The 27829-nt window shown below is 42.3% G+C and overlaps 2 protein-coding genes across 2 annotated transcripts; one reads left to right on the top strand and one right to left on the bottom strand.

The window, feature by feature from the left end:
• Nucleotides 1–629: 629 nt before the first annotated feature.
• zranb1a (zinc finger, RAN-binding domain containing 1a) lies at nt 630–18056 on the bottom strand. Its single transcript, XM_015962967.3, has 10 exons — nt 17709–18056; nt 15939–16770; nt 8372–8559; nt 7374–7527; nt 6720–6791; nt 6218–6416; nt 4295–4415; nt 2235–2364; nt 1753–1982; nt 630–1454 (listed from the first exon to the last, which is right to left on the bottom strand). Exons 2-10 carry the CDS (start codon nt 16753–16755, stop codon nt 1242–1244), a joined length of 2124 nt encoding a protein of 707 aa, XP_015818453.3. The 5' UTR covers nt 16756–16770; nt 17709–18056; the 3' UTR covers nt 630–1241.
• A 2520-nt stretch (nt 18057–20576) lies between these two features.
• On the top strand, nt 20577–26059 carry hpdl (4-hydroxyphenylpyruvate dioxygenase-like). Its single transcript, XM_015962968.3, has 5 exons — nt 20577–21301; nt 21369–21535; nt 21618–21769; nt 22685–22812; nt 25642–26059. Exons 1-5 carry the CDS (start codon nt 20616–20618, stop codon nt 25838–25840), a joined length of 1332 nt encoding a protein of 443 aa, XP_015818454.3. The 5' UTR covers nt 20577–20615; the 3' UTR covers nt 25841–26059.
• The last annotated feature ends 1770 nt before the right edge of the window (nt 26060–27829 follow it).

Below are 27829 nucleotides of genomic sequence, written 5' to 3'. Positions count from 1 at the left end.
CCATTAATGCTCTGTGCAGGACCACAGGTGATATGGGACCACAACCTTCTGTTTCAAATGAATGTTTTTCAGCAAAGACACTGAAGACTTGGGAACTAGTGCCACCTGCAGGCCTTGCATGGCTCTGAATGTGTTTGATATTGTGCTGCATTTATTCTCTGAAAATGAGGTGGTGTGGACCTGAAATGGGTGGCAGGTTGGTTTAACAAAAACTTGGCTTACGGTGCCTGAGCCAATAACGTTAAAAAACCCACCAAACTGGATTTAAACAAAACACCTTCAGACTGGAGCTTCCAGACTGATTCATTTCTGCTGAGAAACCCATGAATTAGTTTTTAAATGGTTTGAATGGACTCTTCCATGTGGTAATCCACCTCCGAGGAATCCTTCCTGTGAACATTACCAGCTGTGTCCCCATCCAAATCCAAAACAAGTGCCTGGAAATGAAAAACAAACAGCGACTGGGTCGATGCAAGTGAGTTCATTTTAATATCAATGCTCTACCTAGAGGAGGCCGAGTATTTGGTCCCCTCCCCCCCACCCACACACACACACACACACGCATCCTCACACCACTCAATCCAACACCAACAGGAGCTACGAAGCCACACAAACAAATGTCAGTAAACTTGAATGTCCAGAACAGAATGTAGGATTTTATCTGTGCAAAATAAAATACTTCAAGACTAAGTGAGTCAAAACAGATTAAAACAAAACAAAGGGTCAGAACCGAGAACAGGGCCTTCATCTGCTCCTGAAGGAAGAAATAAATAAATCCAGCATCAAATAGGGTTCACAGAGAGGATAACACTCAGGGATCCGGGTGGCATTTCACCCCCCCCCCCCCCCCCCACACACACACACACACACACACACACACAGACAGAATTAGCATTTCTGTTTCTTAGCAAAGGCAAATCTGTAAATGAAATTCCTCATATACTGCAGCTTAGGGAATCCTTAAATCCAGTATATCCTTATATAATCTAGCTTTTTTCTCAAGTTATAATAAGTATTTGATGAAAACGTGGAGAAACCCGAGTACAGCATGGTACACTAGCAGGACGTGGTGTGCTTTCATGGGAGAAGTCGTCAGGATTGTTTAATAGTACTGCTGGTTTCTTCTCTACCAGAGTTCACAGGTCACATGCATTGTTACAAGTCAAGGATTTATGTCATGGGGGGAAATGTAGATGGCAGAGCCTAGGGTGTCCATGTTTAAAGTCTCGAATGGCCCTCACTCACTCGTCTTCGTCCTCCTCCTCCCCATCGGACAGAGAGGCACAGGGGCGGATCTGGCGGTACCTGTCCAGCCACTTCTCCACCATCTGGGTAACCAGAGGGTGGTTACGGCGGCGGGAGCTCTTCTGCATGGCCACCAGGGCGCCTCCTTCTGTCACGCAGCAGTCCAGCCACTCCCGCAGCAGCTTCTCCTGCTGCTCCTCGTTCCCCATCTGCACACAGACAGGACCAGGTGCTCAAGTCAGGTAGACACGCAGCTGGAGACAAATAGGTGTGTTCATTATTTTAGTAAATCTGTATTAAGTTGTCTTTTATGACGACTAAAGCGATGAGTGCGTTGAAAATGCATGTAAGGCAGGTTTCTGCCACATGGGGGCGGTCTAAAACATTTAAAGTTGTGTTCTTTTTTTGTTGAGGCTTTGGTGAATAAGTCATTAACAACACCCTCTACACACACACACACACACACACACACACACACACATGAATCGTATTAGTATTAGAGCTGACCTCCTGAGCAGACAGGAAGTGGATGTGAAGCAGCTTCCTCTCACTGTCCACCAGGGGTAAGAAAGTGACCGTGACATCATCATCTGTGTTGAGGTTGGCTCCTGCACCACGATTGTCATATCCATCATTCTCCATAGCAACCAGGGCAGAGAAGTGTCCTCGCGTGTAGCCCAGGGCAATGGGGCTCTTCCAGCAGAAACTCTGCTCCCACAACAGAGGCAGGTACACACCTGAACACACACACACACACACACACACACGACCTGAAGAACCAACACTAAACACACCTGTGAAGGATAGCCTGTCCTTCTGTAAACTCGGGTTTAAATGTGTGTTTGAAACTCAGCTGGAGGCAAAAGCTCTCGGATCAGACCTCAGCAGCCGACTGGAAACAGACTTCTGAGATCAGCTCTGAGATAACGCAACGCTCCAACATCAAACCGAGACATTTCCATACACATTCTAGCAAATCGAAGCTTCACCTTGAAAACGTGTGTATCCCAACGTTTCCCCACGGAAACTTTTGTAGTACTTCACTCCGTAGACTATGATCGGTCTTCGGAGGATATGTGCAAGAACAAAAATGTGGGTCTGCTCCAGGCTGGCCCCCGGCTGCAGGGAGAAGGGGGAGAGTTAGGTTTCACATTACATCACATTTACACTATTAACATTCACAGGTGTCAAATACATTCAGAGTAGGGAACCCAGCAGGCACAAACGACACAAGTTCAGCTGAATATTTTACATGTAATAGCTTTTGACCCAACACACACACACTCTATTGTGCAAATGTTTACAATCCCACCATATTCTACTGATATTACTTTAGCTCCTATGAGCCAGACTGGGAGGTAAACTTTTAAAAGTGGCCTTGATGAAAACATCTCTGGGTTTTCTAAAGGTTTTTTAGCATTTTCATTTGGATTTTGACAACTGTTTCACTCACTTCCAGAGAAGTGTTTGTATCTGACCAGTGTGTGTTTTGAAAAATAAGAAAAGTGGACGAGCATGGGACAAGAGACAATTTTCAGACGTTAGAAAAGAACATCCACAGTGAATGGGCGGTTTTTAAAAGTCTAACATATAACACAAATCCAGCAAATATCTGAGATCCATCATACTCCAAAATGGTCAAAACTGAGCTTCAAACAGAGAAAAGTTGCCCAAAGTTGAAACTAAATCCTTTGACAGACGGAAGAACTATTGTTCGAGACCCTTTTGAGTCCAATCTGGCTCTTTGGAAACATTAAGTTGTGTTATCGTCTCACACATTCGGCGTGTTGGACGTCCTGTCCATACCACCATGGAACCCATGTTCTAAAACCCTGAGATGGAAGCCACGAACACACACAGCTGTGCTTTTGTCATGCTCTGCTGATTCACACATCACTAAATAACTAATATTGTGTTTTCCACTCTACAACAGAAGGGAATGAGCTATAATAACACAGAGCTGTAGAGTCTGATCCTGTATGTGACCTCATATTTGACCTCATGTCAACATCTTACTGCAATCAGGTCAAAAGTGGGCATTATTCATCAATACAAGTAAAAATAGTACCAACGCTGCAGCTCTGGGTTTACATCCATCTCTCTCTCTCTCCGTTTCATCTTGTATTTGTACCACCGAAATAGCAGACAGCAGATTACACAACTAGTAATGAATAAACTGTTATCTCCATCAGGTCTGTTCAAAGGCATCCTTGCTCACTGATGTACAAAAAGTGACTTTTCGTTTCATCCGATGTTCTCCAGCGTCACCATTAAAGCCTCAGAGGGGGTTATGGGGTGTTGGGTTTTGCTGCGTGCGTTTAAGTCACCACTGGAGCGACTCTTAGCTAAACGTTTGTAATCCCAGCATCACGTGGTGGGATGGAGCGCTGCCCCAACAGGTGTGCCAGAGACCTGGATCAGCTGTCTGTAAACTCACAACTGGCCCTTATCGGATCGTCAATGAGCTTCTGAGCTTCGCGTCACTCATAGAGTCAACTACAGCGCTGGCGTTTCAGTGCTTTAATGAAGCTCCCTCATGTTTAAATCATAACTGATTAAAACTTTCATCCAGCTCAGTTTTAGAGCACAATCTAAACCACGGACACTTGTAGGTCCGTGTAACCGACGCCACCCCAAGGTCTTTACAAGCATGTCTTCATGCAAGAGTTCTGCAACAGCAGCTGCTGCGTACCCTTCAGAGCTGACGACATTCATGCAAAACCATGCGGAGTGTACGCTCAGCCATGTTGAAGCTCTAAACTGTTGCGCTCCTTGAAGATTTCATCAGCAAGTGCAACTAGTTAGCCAGTAGTGAACTATTCTCAATCGCAGGCCAAAATCAAACCAGTTATTATTATCCTGCAATTGTTCTAACTTTCAGATGTTGCTGATAGAGGTTTATTAGGTTATGGCACCAGTTGTGCATCGGATTCCTATCAAATGCATGCTCATTTGCTTTACACAACTACACACCACCTGGAGGTCACCACATCTTTCATTTTAGATAGATGGAAGAAAGTGAATAAACATGAGACAGCCTCATAATTACCTGGCTAGCCAAAGACAGGATGAACGCCCAGTCTTCCTGCCACTGCTCCTCCTGGAGGGAGAAATGTAAGCCAAAGCTCTGGGAGTACCAAGATTCCCAATCCTTCCAGCGTGTGTAAAACCTACAAACACACACACACACAGCTCAAAAACTGGACTTACCTAGCTGCAGACCCACGGTGTTGCAGGTCTGACTGGTTTCAAATCAAAAAGGGGTATAGTATTTCAGTAAGTTTGAAAATGCAACATACTGTATTTGGTTGTGTGAACGTGTGTGTGTGTGTGTGTGTGTGTGTGAACGTGTATGCGTGTGTGTGTGTGTGTGTGTGTGTGTGTGTGTGTAAAACCATCCCAGACAAAGCAGCAATCACTAGACTTGAATTAAAATACAAATTTCATCTAAAGGGCTTTTCAAAAGATCTGCAGCAGACAGAAGAACTACTGACAAAAGTACTGCTGAGAAAAGTAAAATAAAAATCACAAGAGAACAATGATGCAATAACTTTGGTACGTTCTTTCTGTGTTTGGCTTCTAATTCCATTTTTGGTTCTTTTTTAAATCGCAGGAAAGGTTTCTCTTTACCTTGCTGACAGTTTCGTTTGCGTCTGCAAACATCCTCAGAGCTGACGCTGATGGTGGCGCTGATGGGGTTTACACATTGGATCGCGCATGGGACTGCATCATCAGCGAGGAGAGAGCGGGCAGCAGAGGGCGACAGCTCTGAGGATGTTTGCAGACGCAAACTAAACTGTGAGCAAATGATAAATGACACGCACTTGTATAGCGCCTCTCAGTGCAAGGACTCCAAAGCGCTTTACACTACAGTGTATCATTCATCCATTCACACACACATTCACACACTGGTGGGGATGAGCTACGATGTAGCCACAGTTGCCGAGGGCGCACTGACAGAGGCGAGGCTGCCGAGCACAGGCGCCACCGGTCACCAGCAGCAGGCAAGGTGGGTTAAGTGTCTTGCCCAAGGACACAACAACAGAATTCTCTGTCTGGAGCCGGGATTGAACCTGCAACCTTCCAATTACTGGACAACCCGCTCAACCTGTTGAGGTACTGCTGCCCCATAGCAAGAGAAACATTTCCTGTGTTTTAAAAAGGAACAAAAAAATGGAATGATGCAATAAAATGAAGATTAAAGGAATTAAGTCAAGAAAACTGGGTAAAAAAAAAAAAGAGGTGGCAGCTAAAAAAAAAAAGGACTAAAAAAGGTGCATGCAGTAATAATATGACACCCTGTGGTCACTTGGGTACTGCAGTCCATCTATCAACACAAACAAGACCACTCTGAGCAGTAGCGAGCTACAGAGCTGCATCAGAACATTCTAGATGACGAGTGAAGACGAGTCACACAGTAAGTAGATAAATAAATGTTACTTTAATATTGAGTTGTTGGCTGTTGAAAAAGTAACTTGAGATTTTTTAGAGTCGACTATTTACCATTAGCATTGCTAGCACAATGTTAGCCTCTAGGCTGTTTCACGCGATTTTAGAGTAAAACAACAAGATGCCGTGACTTCTTAGGGGTACAAGAAATAACTTCCGGGTCTCTCCCTTTTACTGGTTAAAATGATTTCCACGGTGCTGCTACTCTTTGCTGGCATTGAATTACGAATGCCAGCACAGAGTTGGTAACCCTTCGGGACATATTGTAAACAGAAACTATATCCCTCTTTGTCCTTTTCTAAAGGAGAAAAGGTGATAACCCCCCCCCCCCCAGCCGACTGAGAAGTACATTTGTAATAATGTAATGTAGACCGTTTTATGATTATCTAACTGTGAATCATTTCTTCATGTAACTTTAAATACGTCCCAAAAAAAAAAAAGATGAGAGTCTTGCTTCTGTTCATCTTAAACGGGCCCATTAAATCGGGTCTAGCGTGAGTCAGAGTCAAAATGGAGGTCTCACCAGTGGGAGCAGTCATGAAGGCTGTCACGTAGGGTTTTGCGGAGGACTGAGTCCTTGTCGTAGATTCCCCAGGTGGCCTGCAGAACCGAGTCCAGCAGACAGTCTCCAGCTGTGCGGTTCCACAAGGCGTACAGACGACTGTCCAGGCGGGTGCCCAGCTCCAGAGACCAGTTTATAACCGGAGATTCCTCCTCTAACTCTGGAGGTGGGAAGGACAAGATGCAGGAGAGCAAAAATAAACAAGAAGAATGCATGTAGCTAACTGAAAGTGTTTCTTCTGCTCGGAAACAAAGTTCTAATAAATCCAATCGTTTCTTCCTGACGACCTGGTTTCATAGTTTAATCAGGTCATATGGCTTTTCACAATTCCACTGTAGCGCCCAAACCGAGACATGATGCTGTGGTGTTTGGTTAAACGTGTGGAAGCTCAATTAGCCCAATTAGAGGAACAACTAAAGATGAAGCAGGCTGGGGGGATGAGGACAGAGGAAATGTTAAGTACCTTTCTGCACATCTCGATCCAGCACATCATCAAAAAGCTTCTCCTGGACAGCAGGTGGCAAGTCCTCGATATCTGCAGAGTCACACGGGAAAGATCACTTTTACGGCCTTTTTTCTGTAACTGAGCACTCCACTCCACATTAATGACCCCACAGAGAGGGAGTGCTTTTGCCGTCCCATTCACTTTGTGACATTTAGTCAATGACACCCTGTAAACACAAGCTCTCTGCACAGGGGGTTGTGTTTCTGTGCGTATTGAACTGGACACACGTAAAGCCAGAAGGCCGGTGGCTGGTCTCTGGTTCAGCGGTGAATGGCATCGGTTTCTCAGAGCAACAGAGACCAAAGCCTGCAGCTGGCCTCGGGCCAGACTCTGTCTGCAGCACGACCGTCATCTCAGCAGCCCTGAATCAGAATACGGGTGGCTCCTCAAAGCAGAGAGCAAGTCACCAGGGTGATGACATCACCCCGGGACAAGGCGCGCCAAGCAGCTCTCTACAGGCACCGGCTTTGTTTTTGCTTCTAGAAATATGTAATGTCAGCAAATTGGTTTTGAGGAGGTCATGTTGCCTTCTGCTACCTAGAACCAGAAAAATATGCTAGCATAGTCAGAATTACAGCGTGGGTGGTGTGATCATCAGAATTGGAGGAATACCTGCAGGCAGAGTGAAGGTGACCAAATCTGTGAGGAAGTAGCAAGCGAAGTCTCCTTTGCGCTGATGTAGCGAAGCTGCGATCTCCCTGCGGATCTGCTCCGTCAGCTCGGGGCAGACCATGGAAGGGATGCACTTGGCTGCCTGCTGGTTCACCTTCAAGATGAAGCGCACACTGATCAGCTTAAGCCTTAAAGACTAAACACTGTCTTAGCTGGTTGGTCTATGGGTCTTCAGGGTTTCTGCTCTTCTGCACTGCCATCAGAATGAAACCACATCAGCTCTGTAATAGTTGTCCATTAGAAACAGCAACTGGAGCAGGGCTAATCCTCCAAGCTCCCTTTTATTGGATATAATTAAAGGCTATTGCTGTACACGATGCATTGTGGTAAAACACACGTGTTACATGGTTGTGAAACATTAAAAAAAGTAAAAAACTAAATAACACCAACCAGCATAAAAATTACAAAAACAATTGGGAGTTAATCCTGTGGAGCACGACTGATCTGCAGAAGGCTCTGGGACAAGTAGGGCTGGGCGCTGACGCAGCCACGAGGTACAACAGCATATCCAAAAATAGCGATGGTGTTGCTTAGGACATTGTTCTTAAAAACTGCTGAGAAGGTTACCACATAAACCGTAGGTCACATCAAAACGGCACAGACAAGCCTGTTGGTGAAACACCAGTGATCAACACTGTGAGTAAGCAAAGCTTCTCCAGGACGACGTGAGATTGTACAGCCGCAACGGTAATAACCATGACACTTCGTTGGCCTTGGTTTGTAAAAATTTAAACTTAGCCCAGAAAAATATATATATGGCCGCATGGTTTCAGGGGAGACTATGTCATTAGTCAACGTTGAGCTGGCGGCTGTGACGAACCCAAAATCGTTTCCTACTTCTGTTACCTTGACAGACTCGAAGCCCATTTCTGGGCTCAGAAAAGAGAAAAGAGCTTCAATTCTGTTTGAGTAGTAAAACCAGGCCAGAGTCTGCTCACCTCCGTCAGCAAGATAGCGAGCATGTCTTGCCTTTGAAAGCGGATAGCTAAATGGACCAGGGTGAAGCCCACGTCAAATGCTGAGGAACGACTGAGGAGCTGCACCTCGTCAGCGGTGAGCTGTCGGGCGATGTCTCCACCAGAGGACTTGTAGGCTTCTACAGCAGCCAGGTCTCCTTCCACCACACCTGGAGGAGCGGGGGGACAACACTTCATTGTACTGCTATGGTTAAAGACAACATACTAAACTAACGATAGCATGACAGACAAAACAAGACTGCCCTGATTTGGCTCATGGGTTAAAAATAAAGATGAATGTTTGGTGAGAGAAGTACATCAATGTCTTCTCAGTCATATCCAATAAAACTTTTGAAAGGTTTAAAATGTATTTTATTAATGGTCAAAGTATGTATAAGGTAGTACACGAAAGGCAGCTCACAGACCATCACAGCATCAGATAACCAATTCTACCCGAGTTTAATCATCATGAGGTGTTTCCACTACCAGAACTTCAGGGTAACTTCCCGACATGCGCATGTCTCCACTCGACCAGGCCGGCCAAATGGTCAATAGTCAACGAACGCCACATTTTACATCACACAACTACTTTCATCATCTGAATGGATTAAACTACGATATACTTCAACAGATTAAAACATTTAATGTTATTGTGGACATTTTTTGGCACTCATCAGTGGATCACTCACTGCCAAATCAGTCGCGATATGCTGCCGTCTAGGGCTGCAACAAACGATTATTTGGATAATCGATTAATCGGATGGGGTCTCGACACGATTAATCGATTAATCGGATTACATGGGGAAATTTTTAAAAACTGCTAGGGAAACGTTATTTCTCTCCTTCCTTCACTTTATTTAACACAACATTATTAGAAAACAGTTCAATAGCAGAAAAACAACATGCCATCACCTAAATTGTCTTATAAGGTGTATAGACAGAGACCCTAAGCTACATCTATCTGTGACCTAAAATGCTTGGTCCAAGTTAAACAGCTTAAGGGCAATTCTCATCTGTTTTGTTTGATCTCATCTGTTGACATTTATTTTAAATGTAATTAAACATAGGCTGTGAATTAATCAAAATTGATCACTATTTCCAAAAATGACTGAAAAAATACCAAATAAAACAAAAGTAAATGAATGCCATCCTCCTTGCGATGATGCCCTGGGCAACTGCCATAAAGTCACATCAAGAAATGCTGCTGATCATTCCAATGATCCCAAATAGACTCACATTAGGCCACATGAAAGCAACTGAACCCAAAAATATATTAACCAGTATATAACTGCACTCTCACACAACACGCCTGCAGCAACAGTTAGGACTCCTCCCTCCCTTTTAAAAGCGTTTTTGCTTCTGAGGACATTGTGGTTGTAAAACCACGTGCTAGTAGTCTGGCCCCGGTGTGATCAGCCAGTTTCTGCGGGAATGTGATGGCGGAACCAGGGCCAGATTAACACTTTGTTGTACCCTGGGCAACAATATTCAAGGGCTCCATCATCACGACCCAAGGATCACCATAATGTGGTCACATACAGAATATTTTACTGTAATATGCAGTAAATATACTCAATACTTGAATGCCTGACAACACATAACCCGCCCAGAGTAACCTTTGACCCACCTCGTGTGGACTGACCAATGAGGAGAGGGTCTTAACTTGAGGCCCTCTTATCATTGGTCATTCTGCATGAGACTGACTCTCAACTGACGTTCAGTCGTAGGCAGCGAAGCGTCTCTGTGCAGTGCAAAAGCCCGGGTGGACAGTTTGTTTAATGTAGGGTGACCATATTTCCATTTCCAAACAAGAGGACAGGGGATCTGTGCCTATGACGTCACACTATGGCAACGCCACACAAACCATGTTGGGACCCATTTTTTGTAAGAACTAAATTAATATCAGATTCTGCCAATAAAAGGGCTCTAAAACAATTCATATGTAAATATTTTGCATATTTAATGCAAAATCTAATTTTTCTGCTTTAGTGCTGCAACAAGGTTTTATTAATAATAAATTGTTATACCTTTTGTTTTACTACAGCATCGGTAAGCTTCCTGTGCACAGATTATTAAGGATGCTTGTTTCAGCTGTGAGATTAGATGATAGGATCAATGAAAAAATAAGTTGTCACACACTCCATGGAAACTTTCAGAGAATCCACAAATAGTGGCTTTCAAATGGTTTTGTTACTTTTTGCAAGTTTATAAAAGAAGCAGATGAGACAGCATGTCTGATAATTTAGTTTTTCATCTGATAATATTAGAACATGTCAGTAATGTCTGAGGGGCTTTTATAAACACCATATAACTAACACTACTGGAGAGGGCATGAATTACACAGAGGCTTCTGGGGAGCCCAGTTATTGGGGGGGGGGGGGGGGGGGGCATTTTGCCTTGGCCCCCAAAATGTCTTGAAACGGCCCTGGGTGTGACTGAGTTTTGAAGGTGATCTGAATTGTATCAGATGTATAAATATAACATGTGTATAACTTATTGTTTTTTACTGGTAAAAACGTGTAGTGGAGATAAATCTACGTACATTTGACTTTTCAACACTTTGTTTTGTTTTCTTGTTTTTATTTAACTATTTTCCTGTCCTGTCTGTCTCTCATCTTCCTGCATCTCCTCTTAATTCTCCAGAAAATCTGTTGCCTGGATTCTTACCTTTTCACCTCATCAGTTACTTTTGAGCAGATCAAAGGGATCTCCTGACCGAAAAGCGCAGAGCGCGTTTTCGATGCTGCGTGAGGTGACATCACCACAGCACAGGTGATGAGCTCCGCAGTAGCGAGCTTCAGGCACAAATAAGACAGAAAATAGAGAACATGTGCGGACATGAACGATCGTGTGCTAATTATAGTTTTTTGGTTGCGCCACTTTGAGAAAGGACCGTGCGCTGGAAGCAGCTGCCTGGATCACTGTGCAACAATGCGGAACCGGTTCGCAGCAGCGCAAGTCTGCCGGCTCTCCCTCGCACTGATCTGCCGCTACCGGCTCTCTCTCACGCTGATCTGCGGCTCTCCCTCGCGCTGATCTGCCGGCTCTCCCTTGCGCTGATCTGCCGGCTCTCCCTCGCGCTGATCTGCGGCTCTCCCTCGCGCTGATCTGCGGCTCTCCCTCGCGCTGATCTGACTTGCTCTGGTCTGCGCGCAACGGCGGGCGGGAAGGGGGGGGGGGGGGGCGCTTTTGGAAGAGTTGTGCGACACAACGAATCGATGACGCAATTCGTTGCCAACGCTTTTAGTAATCGATTTTCATCGAATTTATCGATTCGTTGTTGCAGCCCTACTGCCGTCTGTAAAAGTCCTGAAAGGGCTGAATTCAACTGGAGATGGAACAGCTGAGAGGACTGGGACATCACATCTCCTGGTCATTTTCCCCCTCCCAAATTTACCCTGAAGTTCTAACAAAGGAAACACAGCTATTGAGTCATAAATGACGTAATGGTGCAACAGGTAATGAACCAGCGAGACCGGTGTTGTGTCACACAGGGATAGTCAGAAGCAAGAGTCTTTCACTTAGTCCAATACAGCATTTTGCCCTTTGAGAGTTAGTCTGACGTGTTTGTCAGTTATTTAAGCCCTCTATGGGATGATAAACACCTAAAGGAAGCTCTGTCTGCAGTTGATTCATGTTTGGTACCCAACTGTATCTTACCTGGACTGTGATATGAAAGTATCACGATAAATGTTTATTAAAATCAAAAGTAGTGATTAAGTGGAAACCAAAAATTAATGTGTGCCTTTAAATGACTTCACTTTATTCTGACGAAGAACTTCACATTTATTTATTTATAGTTAATGTATGCCTCTGCTATGTTTATACTGACTACTGTGGAAGCAACAGGTCTTAGACGTTTCATTCCTAAATAACTGTTTACAAAAATAACATGTCAACAAGCATTTGGGCATAAAAGCAGTCATTTCACAAGAGAAGCCGTTTTACTTTTTGTTTTTAATTGAAATACTTTATTTGTTTTTATGTGAAGTGCCTCGTGATGTTTTATCTTGAGGGGGGCTATATAAAAGACCGTTTGGTTGTTCAAACCAGAGCAGGTAGGAAGGAAGATTAATGGAGATTCATCAATAATCGTTTTACGTTCGCACTGCGACCCTCTGAACTTTGACTAAATCAAATTATGCCAGGCCTGAAGACCCCCCACCCCTACAGAGGTGGCAAACAACGCAACACCAATAAAAAGCTGAAGCACATAAAAAACAGATCTGTAGGTCCTGACATCCATCAACAGCCCCGTTGACCTCTAGACGTAGCCACGAGCTAACCAGGGCGAGAACAGCTGTCATGCTGAGGCTACGGCTAAGCTGGAACAGGCAGAGCAGTGTAGCTTCAACATGCTGACCAGCTATCAGATAGCTACATCAGACAGAGGACAGGCTGTCCCCTCCCTCTGGACTTCACATCTGTTAGAAGTGAACAGCGGAGCAGCTAGGTGGCACAGAGAGGGCCGAGGCTCTGGCAAATTTAAACAGACTTCCTTTTGTGAGGATGTTCTTTCTGAGGGGGGTTGTTACCTCGAGTGGTGCTGGCCCGAGTGCCTCGCAGCTCGTTTTACACGTGCTGCTGGGGGACATTTTGCATGCACAGATCCATAAATAGATGAATGATTTTGTCAGGATGTTCCATCACTCCAGCAAAGCTAAAACAAATCCTGGTGAAGTCAGAATTAAGATGACATGCTCGACAAAAACAATTCTGCTCGTCAGAAGACGGGCACTAACAATGTTCACGGACGGTATCTTTACTTCATCAGATACCACTCATCCACCGGAGACAGTTACAGGCCTGACACTTGTACTGCTGTCCCCTTTCTTTCCTTTTTAAGCTAACACTGAACAGGACGTCGTCACAATCGAACAGACAACGAGCAAAATAGCTAAAGAAAACAATAAAAGTCCCAAAAACTAAAGATGAGGCATAAATCCTGGAGAATTATTAATAAGAGCCACAGCAGCACTGTGCTGCAGGTCACACTCCCACTCAGCACGGACCATCAACTGCATGCTCCCTTCAATAATGTCACTGGAAAAACTCATTAGCATGGCGGTAGTCACAGAGACGGTGAACAGTCATGAACCCAGAAGCATGCGACAGTCCAGGGTGATTATGGATTAAATTTAATTACAGAATAACCTGATATAATCTGAACACACAGAAAAAGCTGTGTTCAATCAATCCTCTAGATTACCCCCATCTACTAAAAATGTCCTCTCTGGAGGATTCTAGTGTTTTTATAAACCATCCACCAATATCGGCATTATGACTTAACGTCAGAAAATATCAGTATCGGTTTTCAGTCTTAGTGACAACATTTACACATCACACAAATCAAACTCTTCAGCTACTTCTCCTTTCTCTCAGAATGTTGAAATATAACTGATCTGAGGTCAAGTTTTTAAGGTATTTTAGTTTGTTTGGCACAACTTATGAAGTAGAAATTTGACCTGTGTAGTGAACTTATGCTGTCCACACAGCACATAGCGAGGTGTAGCTAACAGCTAACAAACAACTAAAACAAAAGAATCTCCACCCATAATCGGTAGAAAAACCAATCAAACATCCCTACTTACAACGGCACATCCAAAGCAAACCTGGAAGTACAGATTCTTGGTCTAAATAGTCTAAGCTGTGATCAAAATTCACTGAAACGTTGTCTCAGCTGTCATCAGGAATATAAATATTGCAGATACAAAAGACATCACTGGTGCCTTAGCTCACCCAGTAAGATGGCGGACTCCAGTGTGGAAGACCTGGGTTCGATTCTGGATGTGAACATAATTTATTTAGAGTTTCTTTTTTACATCAATGGTATATTTTTTTACAGTAAGATGCCCAAATTTTTATTTGAGACTCGCTGAACGGCATTGAATTCACAGATAAAACAGATGTGGGCTCAACTTTCATTTTGGAACAAATTTTCAAGCAAGGGAAGGGAATGATCTGAGCATGCAGGAGGACTGACCCATCATAAACCTTTGTCGGCTGTGCTGAAGAGAAAGGTACAGAACCAAATTATTTAATTAATTAGCTGCACGTTCTCCTGTCCTCTGTCCTCTACCCGCCCAGCCCCCCCCCCACCCACACACACACACACACACATACGGGACTGTCTCAGCTGTTATTTTCGTTAAGGAGTGTGAACGTACAGCATGCACGCCTCGTGCACGAGCCTACAATTGAAGCTGCCGTTATGCTTTTGGCCTGAGGGGGCAATCGCGAGCATAAAAATTCAAAACTCCGTAAAGTCCCTTTAAACCAAAACAGGTCAAAAACATTTTAAGTTGCATTCTTTTTAAAAGGGAATTAAATGTTATCCTTAACACCAGTAACAACATAACATTCCTGACCTCATGCAAGTTCCCAACGTCTGCAGGCCTCTGGTGTTCAGGGCCAAAAACCAACAAGAACTCAAAAACCAACTCTACGCAACACGACAAACTTCTGTTTTATCGTTTAAATGAAACAAAGAAACCTAGTTAACATCTGTATCCACAGATTGTGAAAATAAATTCACCCGTTATCTAGCCGAACTTGTAGGAAGATCAGGTAAAAGTAACGTTATTCTTAAGGCTCGAACCCTGATGGAACATGCTCTCAGAACTATTAACTTTTCATAAACACTAAAACAGTACCGAGTTAAGCCACATTTGTGAGGAAATAAATGATAGGAGCTGCCATTGGTGACATCTGTGTAACAAAAGAACAATACCACAAAAACAGTCTGCTTTCCTTTGAGGGAAGCTTGAATCAAAGAGATTCTGTACTTCTGGGTCAAGAACAGAGCTCTAAAACGACAGAAACACGGGGGAACAACAGAGCAGAGTGAGACGCAGCTCTGAGATCGAAGGAAGTGCTTGGCGTCGGTCAAACTGCTCTGCTCTGCTCAGGCACTTCCTCCGCTAACAAACACTGAGGGGAACAAGCGACAATAACGAACAAGTCAGCTGACCTGGTATGAATGAAAAAGGCACATGATGATTAGAAACCAACACTGCAGGCGGGGAAAAGGCTCCTGGTAAAGTTCAAACAAAGGATTTTGTTTCAAACGATGGCATGAGGTTAGCGTTTTCTACTCAGCAACAGCAGACTTGGAAGTGCAATCAGTGCAAAGGTCAGGAGTGTAAAGCTGATCACGTGCTGCCTTCATGGTTTTTCTGTTGACAAGTTTTTCAAAATTTGTCAGGGTTATTTTTGTCTCCCAGAGGCCCCTCTGCTCGGAACATAAGCACCAGTGTTTACAGGCTGACAGGCAGCCAGCCAGGAGAGACTCTGGTCCACAGGCTCAACCCTCACTGGTCTATTCATTCACACCAGCTGGAAAGCACCTGCGCCCACTCAGGGCATCAAAGATGCTCTCGGGTGCTCATCAACACTGGAGCAGGATTAGATTTGTGTTAAATGCTCATATTCAGTTGAGATTTCAAACAATTTACACTTTGCTGGCAAGAATCATCTCATTAAAGTACTTACTTGTTTTTACCAGAGTGATGTTTGAAAGAGAAGTTAGAGCAGGAGAAGGAAAACTCACCAGCACAGGCACTGAGAAACAGCCAGTCCATTTTCCTCATTCGGTTTCTAATCTGCTTCAGCTTCTTGAAATCCACTTCGTGCTCCTCTTTACTCATGGCTCCAGCTGCAAGCTCGATCCTTTGGAAGTCCATTTTGACATGGTCCTCCCTTGTAGCCATTGGAGGGGATCTCCTTTGGCCCTTGCTTCCACTGCCACTGCCCCTCAATCGAGACATATCCTTATCAATGATCAGGGGAGAAGACTCAGCAGACTCTGGCAGCTCTATCGCTTCCTGGTTGTTAGGTTTGGGGAGGTCACAGACCACACACTTAGTAGTTCTGGGCAAGTTTTGGTAAGTGCATGTTGAACAGGTCCAGTGCTGCTGGTGAGTGTTGAGTCTGTTTCTGTCATTATATTCCTCACATGTGTCCACAGGAGAGTGGACAGTGGGACGGCAGCCTGACGTCTGGGGAGATTCTGTTGGGCTGCTGGTTCTGGGGCGCTGACACAGACACTGTGTGCAACGAATGGCACGCGGCCAGTTGAGATAAGTACACATCTGACAGGACCACTTGTTGGCTATCTCAGCCATACTGGAGGACTTAACTCTGGGTCTGGCACTCGAGTCGGGACAGATGAGGGGACTGCTTCCACTCTCAGTTCTTGGGGGATCCCATTCCAGACTGGGATCCAGATCATGGCTGTTTTTATAAGGCTCCTCCGTGATGATGGGACCCCTCAACCTTGGAGCACGACACATGGTACATTTGACTGCAGATGGCCAGTTCTCATAGGTGCAGTAGTCACAGGCCCACTTCACCCTCTGTTCTGTCATTGTGGGTCACTTTATCTAGTAGAATTAAAAATATAGCACAAAGCTTTATTTACTGTATTTACTCGATTTTCAGTTTGGTTACTAGTGTTTAGTAACAATGATCAACTGAAATTTGATTTAATGTTTGTAATGCTTGTTTACCATACCATACCATACCATTTTATTTATAAAGCGCATTCAACATGGCATTACAACCAGACAAGGCGCTGTACATTAAAAGATTACAGTTAATTAACACGTTCAGAATGACATTTAAAGCATAGTTTATAAGAAAAAATGAAAACAAGAAAATACTAGAACTAACAGTCGTAAAACACTAAAAACACAAAGGAATGTGAAACAACAGATAAAAAAAAAAAAAACATATGAAAGAACCACAGTAATACCGATGTTAATTATAGTGCATTCTATTGTAGAAAGAATGCAGATGTCGAAAGTGGTCCATGATTATGTATTATATGCAAGGTTGAAGTAGTGAGTTTAGGTCCAGTGAAACTGATTTGACCCCTAATCTGAAATAATTTGCTGCTTTGGTCAGAAGAAAATTAATCTGTAAAGAAACATGAAGGTCCTTCATTAGTTGGTAACGGGAAATATGTCTCAAATACTTTAGAAAAAAACAACTTACATGAAGGACAAATCTGTTGTGTTTCAGGTAAGGATTAAATCATCTGAGCTCGTGCACCAATAGTTTGCGACAATTACGCTTTTAAAAGACAAAAATAGCACCTTGGGAGTTTCATTTATGTAAAATTAAGCACTAACTGTATATAAACCACATAAACTTGAGACGGTATTGGTTTATAACAGGGATGTTCTATCCTAAGCTTGTTTGCTAGCTAGCAAACTAGCCTAGCTAGCATTAAACTCTCAGCGGGACCTCTTTCAGAAAAAAACAGACACAATTTCTACAATAATGTTTAATACTTGTAGAATATCGTCTAAAATCTTACCGCTTAGTGGCCGTGTTTGAGTATCAAGTGCTGCCGTAAAGCACAACAAACCCTTTTGGTTGTCCAGAGCCCCCCTCTCTCTGCCCACCTCCTCCTCCGGCTCAAGCAAACCTTTCCCAATCCGAATCGTTTGAACTCCTTTCGTTGGTCACATGTTTACCTTCACAGACACGATAACCTCTTCCTGAATAATGCTCATATTTACAAGTCCTCTAAAGTCTTCAAATCATGGTATAAATCCACAGCTCTCCATGGTTTCCACTGCCACCGTCTAGTTTAATGGCGACGACAGCAACACAAACGAGAAGCAGTGCCAAAATAAACGCTGGCCACCTTTCGTCACCAATCATCTGGGTGAGCGCGTAATCTGATTGGTTAGAAACTGTTCCGTGGTGCCTTTAGAGACCACCGGAATATTCTAAACCATTTTATTTAGGCAACATTCTGTTTTTCTTTAGTTATCCACGTCCCCATCCCCTTTTCTGTTTTTTTTTTCTGGAAGTACATTACCCTTTATGTCCAGTTTGTATTATGTAGAAAAAGTGTTAACATTCATGTGATTTGAAAGAATATTTTTGAACCCTGACATATCCGAGAATGATTGACTTGAACAACGACGAAACCCCACATATAAAGTTCTTACCTACATCACTGGTCACTATTTGTTTGAACGTCACATTTACTTTGCACCCAGAGCTGTATGGCAAAACATTTTAATATTTAGTAATAGGACAGGTATTTCAGATATCTGTTATTGTGAATCAGAAAAATAATTTTAGTTATTCAAAATCAGAAATTAACGTGGGAATCTGTTTTGTCGTGAGAATGAGTCCCAACGTGTAAAAATGCCATTATGAATAATGTTACAAGAACTTTATCTTGCACTAGTAGTTAGAATAAGGACAAGCAACACCACACAACCAGATATCTACAAGGATTTATTAGTATTTTAAGAATTTAACAGACTGCTATTTTAATATAAAGTAGGTGAAATAAAAAGGATGACAGTAGTCATACGACAGGGTATTAGGGTCAGTGAAAAAAGAGCAAATTAAGGGTGAAAGTGTCAAAATTAAATGTCGAAAAGTCAAGAAAAACATTTTAAATGTTATTTTTGTTAAACAGGTGTAACTAAGTTTCAAGGAAAAACTCATAAGTGGTAAATTAACTTATTTCTAGATTTGAGTTTAAAAAAGGAGACAGCAGTATGTATTGAATCTTAATAGAAAATACATTTTTATCCCCATTTTAGTTCTTTGAACTAATTTCCATATAAAGTCTGATTTCACAACCAGTCTTAAAAAAAGTGAACTCCACTTTTCTCAAGAAGCATTTATTGTAACCAAATGTTTACTGAGTAAACGATTAGAAAAAACAAGGAATTTTATTGAATTTGAGGCATTTTATCTAATAGATAATTCTGCAGCAGCATCCTCAAGTCCTTCAAAATAGAAATCTCAAATACACACTTTGACCCCGTTTCCAATTATCTCTTATGATCGCTTATTCTCCTTATCTCCTGTTGCAATGACCTTTTGTGGCTTCCCCTCCTAGGGTAAGTCTACCCCACGTCTTTTTGGGAACTGCATTTATTTCAATGCCAGCCAGCTTGGCTGTGTGGTCATTAAAATTCATTCATTCATTCATTCATTCATTCATTCATTCATTCATAGTGAACAACGTCCATGACCGTCTTATGGACATGTGTCTTTTCCGCAGTCTTTACCATAATTGTATCGTTTTGACCCAGACTGAGACCATTTCGAGGCTCAGGAATCCTTTGCAGGTGTTTATAGTTAATTACCTGATTAGGGTCTGACAGCATGAATAGAATAGAATAGAATTTATTAATCCCACAAAGGGGAAATTTGCTCATTAGCATATACACTTAGAGAAAAGGAAGAAGAAAAATTAATAAAAGTACAGATAAATACGCATAGATAGTAAGCTATTAACCTTCCAACCAATAAAAACAACAAAATTGGGTTACCAAATATACAGCATAAGGGACACAGACTGACATACTGATGAACATCTGGTATTGCACAAGTATTGAACACGTACTGAATATTGCATTGAGGTTAGCGTGTAGAAGGATAATGTTGTTAATATTTATACTGTGGAGATGTTTTTTTCATCTCTTTTTTATTTTCATTTATTGACATTAAAATAAAAATACAGAACTAAATTGCAACAAGCCAAAATGAAAAAGGGGACAGAAAGAAGAAAAACTTATGTTATCTGCCCCATGGATGTATACTCTTACTGCAGTGGAAAGTTTTAAGTATTCAAGGTTTTCCATGATATTTAATTTTCTGACACTAAATTTATGTGTTTGATGATCTATGGCTACAATCATAAAAGTTACAATTAATAGAAGTGTGAAACATGTAACTTTATTATTTGTGATTAACATCTGATAACAAGGTTTTATGGGGTTCCCTTTGGAAAGTCAAAGGATTAAAATTTAACAGCAGTATTTTGGGTTATTTAGGCTATCATAAGAGTAAAAAATGGAAGGTCCATTATTCAAAGTCATATTTTCACCATGTTATTCATACATTTATAATTGTATTATTTCCCAACTAAATATTTAGTTAGCACGCTAAATATTTCATTCTGAGTTACACATTGACTTTACAAACCAAATATTTAGGTCTGGCCAAAATATTTAGTTTTTTTTTTTTGTTTACATATAAATAAATTACTAACTAAACATTTAATATGGAGCTGAACATTTAGTTATTTAAAGTTTGTAAAATAAATATGTTATGACTGTTTGGTTTAGAAATGGCACCCCATAGAGCTTTACTTTCCGAAATGAGGAACAGAATATATAACTTTTCTTATTATTTCTGAGCTTGTTGCTTGTTGCAGCGTCTTCTGCCGTGACGTCACACGTAAAACATGGCAGTTCCCTTGCACCGGTTACACCACGTTTCTCTCCACGTTTCCAATGGGCAGAAACTAGCGTTGGACCTCGTCTCCAAGTTTGGGTTTAACGTGTTTGCCAGCACGCTGACCGGTGAGTCCAGACAGGTGGCTTTCAGGAAGGGAGCGGTGGTTTTCGTGGTGAATGAAGGACCCCCCCTGGGCACGGTGGGGCTGAATGAAGGGCAACATGTCATCCACAGACACGCTACTGCCTCACACCGAGTGGACATAAACAAGGAGCGTAAGTCCACTTCGTGTCTTTACGACGTGCGGCCGCATCACCCGGTGGACTCTGTCGCTAACGTGTGCTTCGAGGTGGAGGATGTGGAGAGGTCGTTCAAGGTGCTCCGCCATCTGGGCTGCGACTTCCTGGTTCCTCCCACCTCGGTGGAGGACCAGAACGGGCTAGTCACCTACTCGGTGGTCAAATCCATTGTGGGAAACGTGTGCCACACTCTTATCGACAAGTCTAAATATGGAGGGGTGTTTCTGCCCGGGTTCAAAGTCGCTGAAAAGCACTGGGATTTGGAAAAGGAGGACCCGACTTGTCCGGTCACACATCTTGACCACATCACCTACGCCTGCCCCAGGAAGTCCACCCAGCAGGTCATGCAGTGGTACGAGAAGCTCTTTGGTTTACAGCGGTTCTTCATTGACAGGTAAGACACTGTTAATTTAAATCAATGGTGTCCACTCATTGATTTAACCCTTGGTTGGTGTTTATAGAAATGAAGATGTGGATGAAGGTTTTGTAGTGAACCAGGAGGGCGTTGGATTACGACTAACCGCCATGCAGTATAGGAAATGCAGCAAAGCGGGCATCACTCTACCGTTTGCAGACAAGACGGAGCCTGACTGCAAGTTTGTCATTGCAGAGTCACTACCTCACCAGGGTAACCTCTACATACTTCACATAACAAACTGTTCTAAGCTGTTTTTACTAGTTATAATCAGGTGAATGTTTTCTGATTTTAGGTCGCAACCAGGTCGACACCTTCTTGGAGCAGCATGGATCCGCAGGGATTCAACACATCGGCCTGTACACTAAAAACATAGTCTCTACTGCTAATGCTCTGGCAGAAGCTGGTGTCCAGTTTTTCTCCCCTCCTCCTGCTTACTACACAGAGGTTGGAGCCGAATTACCATTAAACAGTTTAAAATCCAATAAGTGTAGTTCAGCAGGGGCAAGGATGTATGTGATCATATGAAATGGGACCAGAGCTAGTATGATCTCTTGTCTTTTCAAGGTTATGACACCACCAGTCGCAACAAAGACAGACCTTCATGCACCAGCCTTAAGTCTAACAAACCTTTGATTCGAAAACACAGCAGTTTACAATAGTTTTAATCTTTTTTCAGTTTGAGTATGACGTTAACCAGAACTTATTGCCTCCTGAAAGTCTTTCTCCTGGGAGTTTTTGCCACTTTTCCATCACTTCCTGTGTTTAACATGAGGCTTTCTGGTTTCTCAAAGGAATCGGATCAGAATTCTTCATTGTTCAGTTTAAAACGGTCCACGTTTTCCTCAGATGTGCTTTTGTTTTTGGTGGCAAATGCAACAGTTTCACCACATGCTGTTTTCTAGAACAGGGTAAACCGTTTAACAGTGAAAAGCCATATCTGGGCATTTTTCATACATAATTTAAACTCATTTCATTTCATGCCATTTTCAGCCCCACAGCATTAAAAACACTGTTTCTGTTTCTTCATGCTTCTTATTTAATCACACCCAAACAGCTCCACTTTGTTGATGGTACACTTAACAGTTTAAACAATAAAGTTTTGTGACATGTTCTTTAACATCATAATGGCAATGGAGCCTCGTGCTGTTTGGTGAACCAAGAGCACCCTTCAGTTTCCTTCAGGACACTCACTTTGTGTTTTCCACTGTCATATCTTCAAACAGGAAAGAATCAGAACACAGTTTTGGGCATAAAAATACTTTATTTGTAAGGTTTAGCACAAAATGTCAGCGAATTGGACCATTCTCTGAAAACCACTATGGTTTACAGCTGATTTACTCTCACTATGCATTGTGGCAGGTGGGGAAGCAGCAGGAAATAGAAGAAGCGGGACATGACCCCCAGGTGTTGTCGCAGCATGGCATTCTTCTGGATACAGACCTGCATCAGGACCACTCATCGCTGAGAGAACGCAACAAAAACAAAAGGTGAGGTGATCAGAAGTTGGAGTCTCTCTCTTTTCTTTATGAAGTAGTTCAGAACGTTTGGAGGGTATTTCCATGGAAACGTTGTTAACAACTCATATATTACCTGTCAATAACTCTTTGAAAAGCCTGAGTTTAGAGGAACAGAGATTAAACTGATGGCTACAGCTAGTCTGAGTGGGGCAAATGTAAAAGTGTACTGCTGTTTAATTATTTATGTATCTTATGCACAAATGTATATACTTTTCTGACATCCAGGACAGACTACAAAGTAAGAATTTCATTGTGCAGGGACATCTACATTTATACTGTGCATATGGCAATAAAGCTTTGATTTGATTTGCTAAAACAACCTGGGATTGTAAAATAATATAGTAAGTCATGCTAATTCTGTCTAGTGTATCTTTTCACTGCTTTTATGTGAGCTGTTTTGGCCATTTTGTGAACAGAAATGTTTAAGAATGACAGAAATGGAGGTCTGGAGGTTTTTTCCTGTTAAAGGGGAGTTTTCCTCTCCATTGTCACTACATACTTGCTTAAAGTCACTGACGCCACAAGTCAGTGACTCAATAAAATCTGCTGGGTTTCCTTAAATAGGAAACTTTTACCTGCATAATAACTGAACTCAATTGGAATGTTTTACTTTGTGAAGTGCCCTGAGATGACTCTTGTTGTGATTTGGTGTTTTGTAAATGAACTAAATTGAGATGCTTTGTGTAACTGGTTCCAATGAAATTAGTTGTCAATTCAGCTAGAGCTCATCTCTGTTTCTCCAAACCGAGGCTGTTCAAAGAACTACAGTATAAACAGTTTTAAGATGTAAATTGTTCATTACAGCTCCACAGAAACCCATTTTAAAGAGCAAGTCACCCCCTACCAGATTTTTACTCCACTCCAATTTCCTGATTAAAAAAATGCACCACAAGAAGGAGAAGAAGGAGGAAAGATCTTTTCTATAGCGCCTCTCAAGATTAAAATCACGAGGCGCTTCACAAAAACAAAAAATTTAAAATATAAAACAGAATTTAGAAAATGATTAAAAAATATATTTAAAATGAGCAAAAAATAGACAATTGTGATTAAAAATGTAAAGAAAGAGAGAGAGTGAAAAGGAAAGAGGGAAATCAGTGGATCCTGAGGAAGGTGGAATAGGTAGGGAGAGCAGAACAAGGAGAGAGTAATGAAGGTCACACCAAACCAGCCTGAACAGGTGAGTTTTCAGCTGCTTTTTAAAGGAGTTCACGGAGTCCACTGATCTCAGGCTCAGGGGGAGAGAGTTCCAGAGTCTGGGGGCCACAGCAGCAAATAATATGTCACCTTTGGTCTTTAGCCTGGTGCTGCACAACCAGTAGGCTTTGATCACTGGACCTTGGGGATCTGCTGGGGGTGTAGGGACTAAGAAGATCACCAATTTAAGATGGTGCTTGTCCATGTAAGGCCCTATAGACCAGAACCAGGATCTTGAAATGAACCCTGAAGTTGACTGGCAGCCAGTAAAGCTGGAGGAGAGCGGGGTGATGTGGGTGTGTTTGGAGGACTTGGTCAGAAGCCGAGCACAGGCATTCTGAACCACCTGTAGACGGTTCAGGGAGGTTCTGCTCAGACACGTGAAAAGAGAGTTACAGTAGTCTAAGCGTGAGGAGATGAAGGTGTGGAGAACTGTCTCAAGTTCAGAGCGAGACAGAATGGGACTCAGCTTAGCAATGTTCCTGAGATGGAAGAAGGAAGAGCAAACAAGAGAACTGACATGAGAATCCAGGGTGAGAGCTGGGTCAAAGTTCACACCAAGATTCCTGACGGAGGGTTTGGTGTGAGAAGCAAGCTGACCAAGAGAGTCTCTGACTTTGGGAACCATCTTGTCTGGGTCACAGATGAGGATCTCAGTCTTATCTTCATTCAGCTGTAGAAAGCTCCCAGCCATCCAGGTTTTAATAGAGTCTAAGCAGGTGTGGAACAGCTGCAGCTTAGGCATTTCATGGGGCTTAAAGGAGATGTACAGCAGGATGTCATCTGCATAAAGATGGTAGGAGATTCCTTTGAAGGAGCTCAGGATGTGCTGAAGAGGAAGCAGATAGAGGAGGAAGAGCAGAGGTCCCAGCACCGAACCTTGTGGGACACCATGGGTAAGGGAGGTGGTGGAGTACCTAAACTTGGAGACGGCCACAGAAAAGGAGCACTCAGAGAGATAAGAGGAGAACCACTCCAGAGCAGATCCTGATAGACCTACCCAGTCTCTCAGCCTCTCCAGTAGCAGGTGATGGTCAACAGTGTCAAAGGCTGCAAAGAGGTGTTGCCTGGTAGACTGAGAGGGCGGAGCTGCTAACAAATACACACACAGGCTTACAATGATGTGACATCATATGGTAGCAGCTAACATTATAGTGTACCTCTTAGCCAATAGCAATGGCAGATTTAAATTCAAATCCAGTGCAGTTTTACCTGAAGAGGGTGCAACACTGAAAGATTTAGGCAGAATATTTAAATTTTAACGAAGATGCACTAAAGTGCCAAATTATTGACTACATGTGTCTTCAGCACGAGTAGACACTCATGTATAGTTTATTAGCAAGAAAAGTTGATTTGGGGGTGACTTGCTCTTAAAATATACTAACTATCCCTTTAAGCATAATTGCCATTCAGAGTTCATTTTTTTCTCACTTCATTTTTCCTGTTTGTCTTTTTATTTTTATCTTTTTTTAAGAAAAAAAATTCAGCCTATCAATACGAATGTTTAACCTCATTTCTTTGTTGAATCAACAGACAGGTCACATTTCAAAATAAATGCTTTGGCAAACAGACGTTAGAGGCTGGAGTGTTCTGTTGTGTTCACAGGTATCTACTCCAGGTGTTTACCAAGCCCATATTTGCTGAGGACACCTTCTTCCTGGAGCTGATAGAGCGAAGAGGAGCGGCAGGTTTTGGAGAGGGGAACATCCGGGCGCTGTGGAGGTCTGTGCAGGCGTACATGGAGAACGAAAGGAGGGATTCCCACACAGACGGATCTGACAAATCTGTGCAGTCTGCTCAATAACAGCCACTCCAAACTATTACTTTGGTTTAATTTATTGCAGATATGTGTACATAACTGTTATTGCAAACTATAAGTTAATGTAAAAATAAACACAGATTTACTTGTTGCACTATTCTTAATGTAAAATTGGCTGTAGACTGATTTAAAAGGTGCTACGCAACAGATGTTTAAGACAATCTTGGAAAATGTTACAATAAAAACTGACTGGTGCTGTTAAAAGTGAAGCAAATGACTTGAAAACAACTGCTACCCAGTAAATCTGCTTTACACGCTCTGTGTGAGTCAAACATTTATAGAAAAACGTCTGAAATTGTTTTACTTTTTTACATAAACTAACTCTGAGCTCATTTGTTTAACTGCGTGCAAACAAAGCTTATCCACACCTGATTCTGTCATTTCTTTGTTACAATTTGAACAAAAACTTGTCAGAAAAAGCTAACCACTCATGCATTTACTGGGATAATGAACTGGTAACTAGTAGACAGGTCTATAATAATAGCTGATAATTTCCTGTTTCAAGTGATTTTAAAACACTTGCACTGATCTAAGATGCTCACTGTTTCCTGATCGCTCCTCCAGACGCTCTCAGATGAGCCGTTACCAGACAAACAGCTGCTCTTCTTTCAAGGAGTTTTTTTTTAAATCTGCACAGTTAGGCAGTGACTTGGCTTTACAGCCCACAGATATGAGCCAAATCAATTAAGTCAGCTTTAAACATTATGGGCGAGGATTAGCTGGCTAGATGAAAAGTAATGAAACTTTGACAGGAGCTCCATAAAAGCCATATGTTCGTGTTTTATGTGCTGATCGTAAGTTACAGTACCCCACTGAGCAACAGGGCTATTTCAGGGACAAACATTGAATCGACTGTCTTAAACTCGTGTACATCTACACATTTTTAATGCACTGAATGTTTCTTTTTCCTCAGATTATTTCAACTTATTTGTGCTCAAATTTGAGGAAAATGAAAATTATTTTCTTTTAAAACTGCATCAAAACTAGGTTTTACATGTGATTTAAGAAACATTAGTAACAGAGGGGATAAACAGTTCATTAAAGTTCAGTGGGGATGGCTTTTGTAACAGGAGTATTTCAGCCATCTGTCTCCAACTGCAGATGGTCCTCGGCATCTTGCACGAGGCCTCTGCAAGATGACTTGCTAGTTTACTGTCAACCATGTGCAAGCTGCAGATGAAACATCACTAAACTAAATAAGCGTGGTTATTCTTTACATTTACAATCTACTCTTGAAACAAGTCTGGTGGATACTGCCCCCTATGGTTTTTAGAATGACTACACACTGTGCAACATGAGCAGACACTGCAGTGATGCCTCCTGAAGAGTCATCTGTGACTTTTAAGAATGCAAAACACAAAATATAAAGCCTCCTGTATCGTGCATTCTGCACAATTTTACTATAAAAAGTCCATCCTATTCCACTACCTATAGGGATTTTAGTGGAAACAACTAGTTACCCTGTGAAGCTGTGTCTAAGCAGTATTGACAAACCCTGGATTCCCCTAAACACACACACACACAACACAGAATAAAACCGAGCATAATCTGAGAAAGATTAGAAGAACACAACAGATGTTACTCCTTGATTAACAATATAGTGTCTGCCAGGGGTGAGTCTAGAGCGTCCCGCCCTAATGAGGCCCACTGTGGTTACTTCTATCTCCCAAAAATGCAAATTTACCGTAAAAGACGTGCAACAATTTGATTTCACTTGGCCTTCACTTAAAAACCAGAACATGGTCATTATCATTCTTGCAATCAAGAACACCATAAGATATAGAGAGTAAAGGAAGCTAGGTGCACGTGAGTTGCATTCAAGGGGATTTAGTTTCTTAGTGTGTGATATTTATAAAGTTAGACTATCTTTGCTTAATGAAAGTTGCAGTTGCCTTCGTAAATAGCGTAACACTATTTCTGCTTGTATAAGTAAATAACTAAACCCGTATGGTTAAATGGTGGAATATTTATGCT

Source organism: Nothobranchius furzeri, chromosome 16 (assembly GCF_043380555.1).
Source record: "Nothobranchius furzeri strain GRZ-AD chromosome 16, NfurGRZ-RIMD1, whole genome shotgun sequence".
Classification (NCBI taxonomy): Eukaryota; Metazoa; Chordata; class Actinopteri; order Cyprinodontiformes; family Nothobranchiidae; genus Nothobranchius; species Nothobranchius furzeri.
The sequence above is the reverse complement of the archived record's forward strand: the minus strand, read 5'-3'. Positions and strand labels throughout refer to the sequence as shown.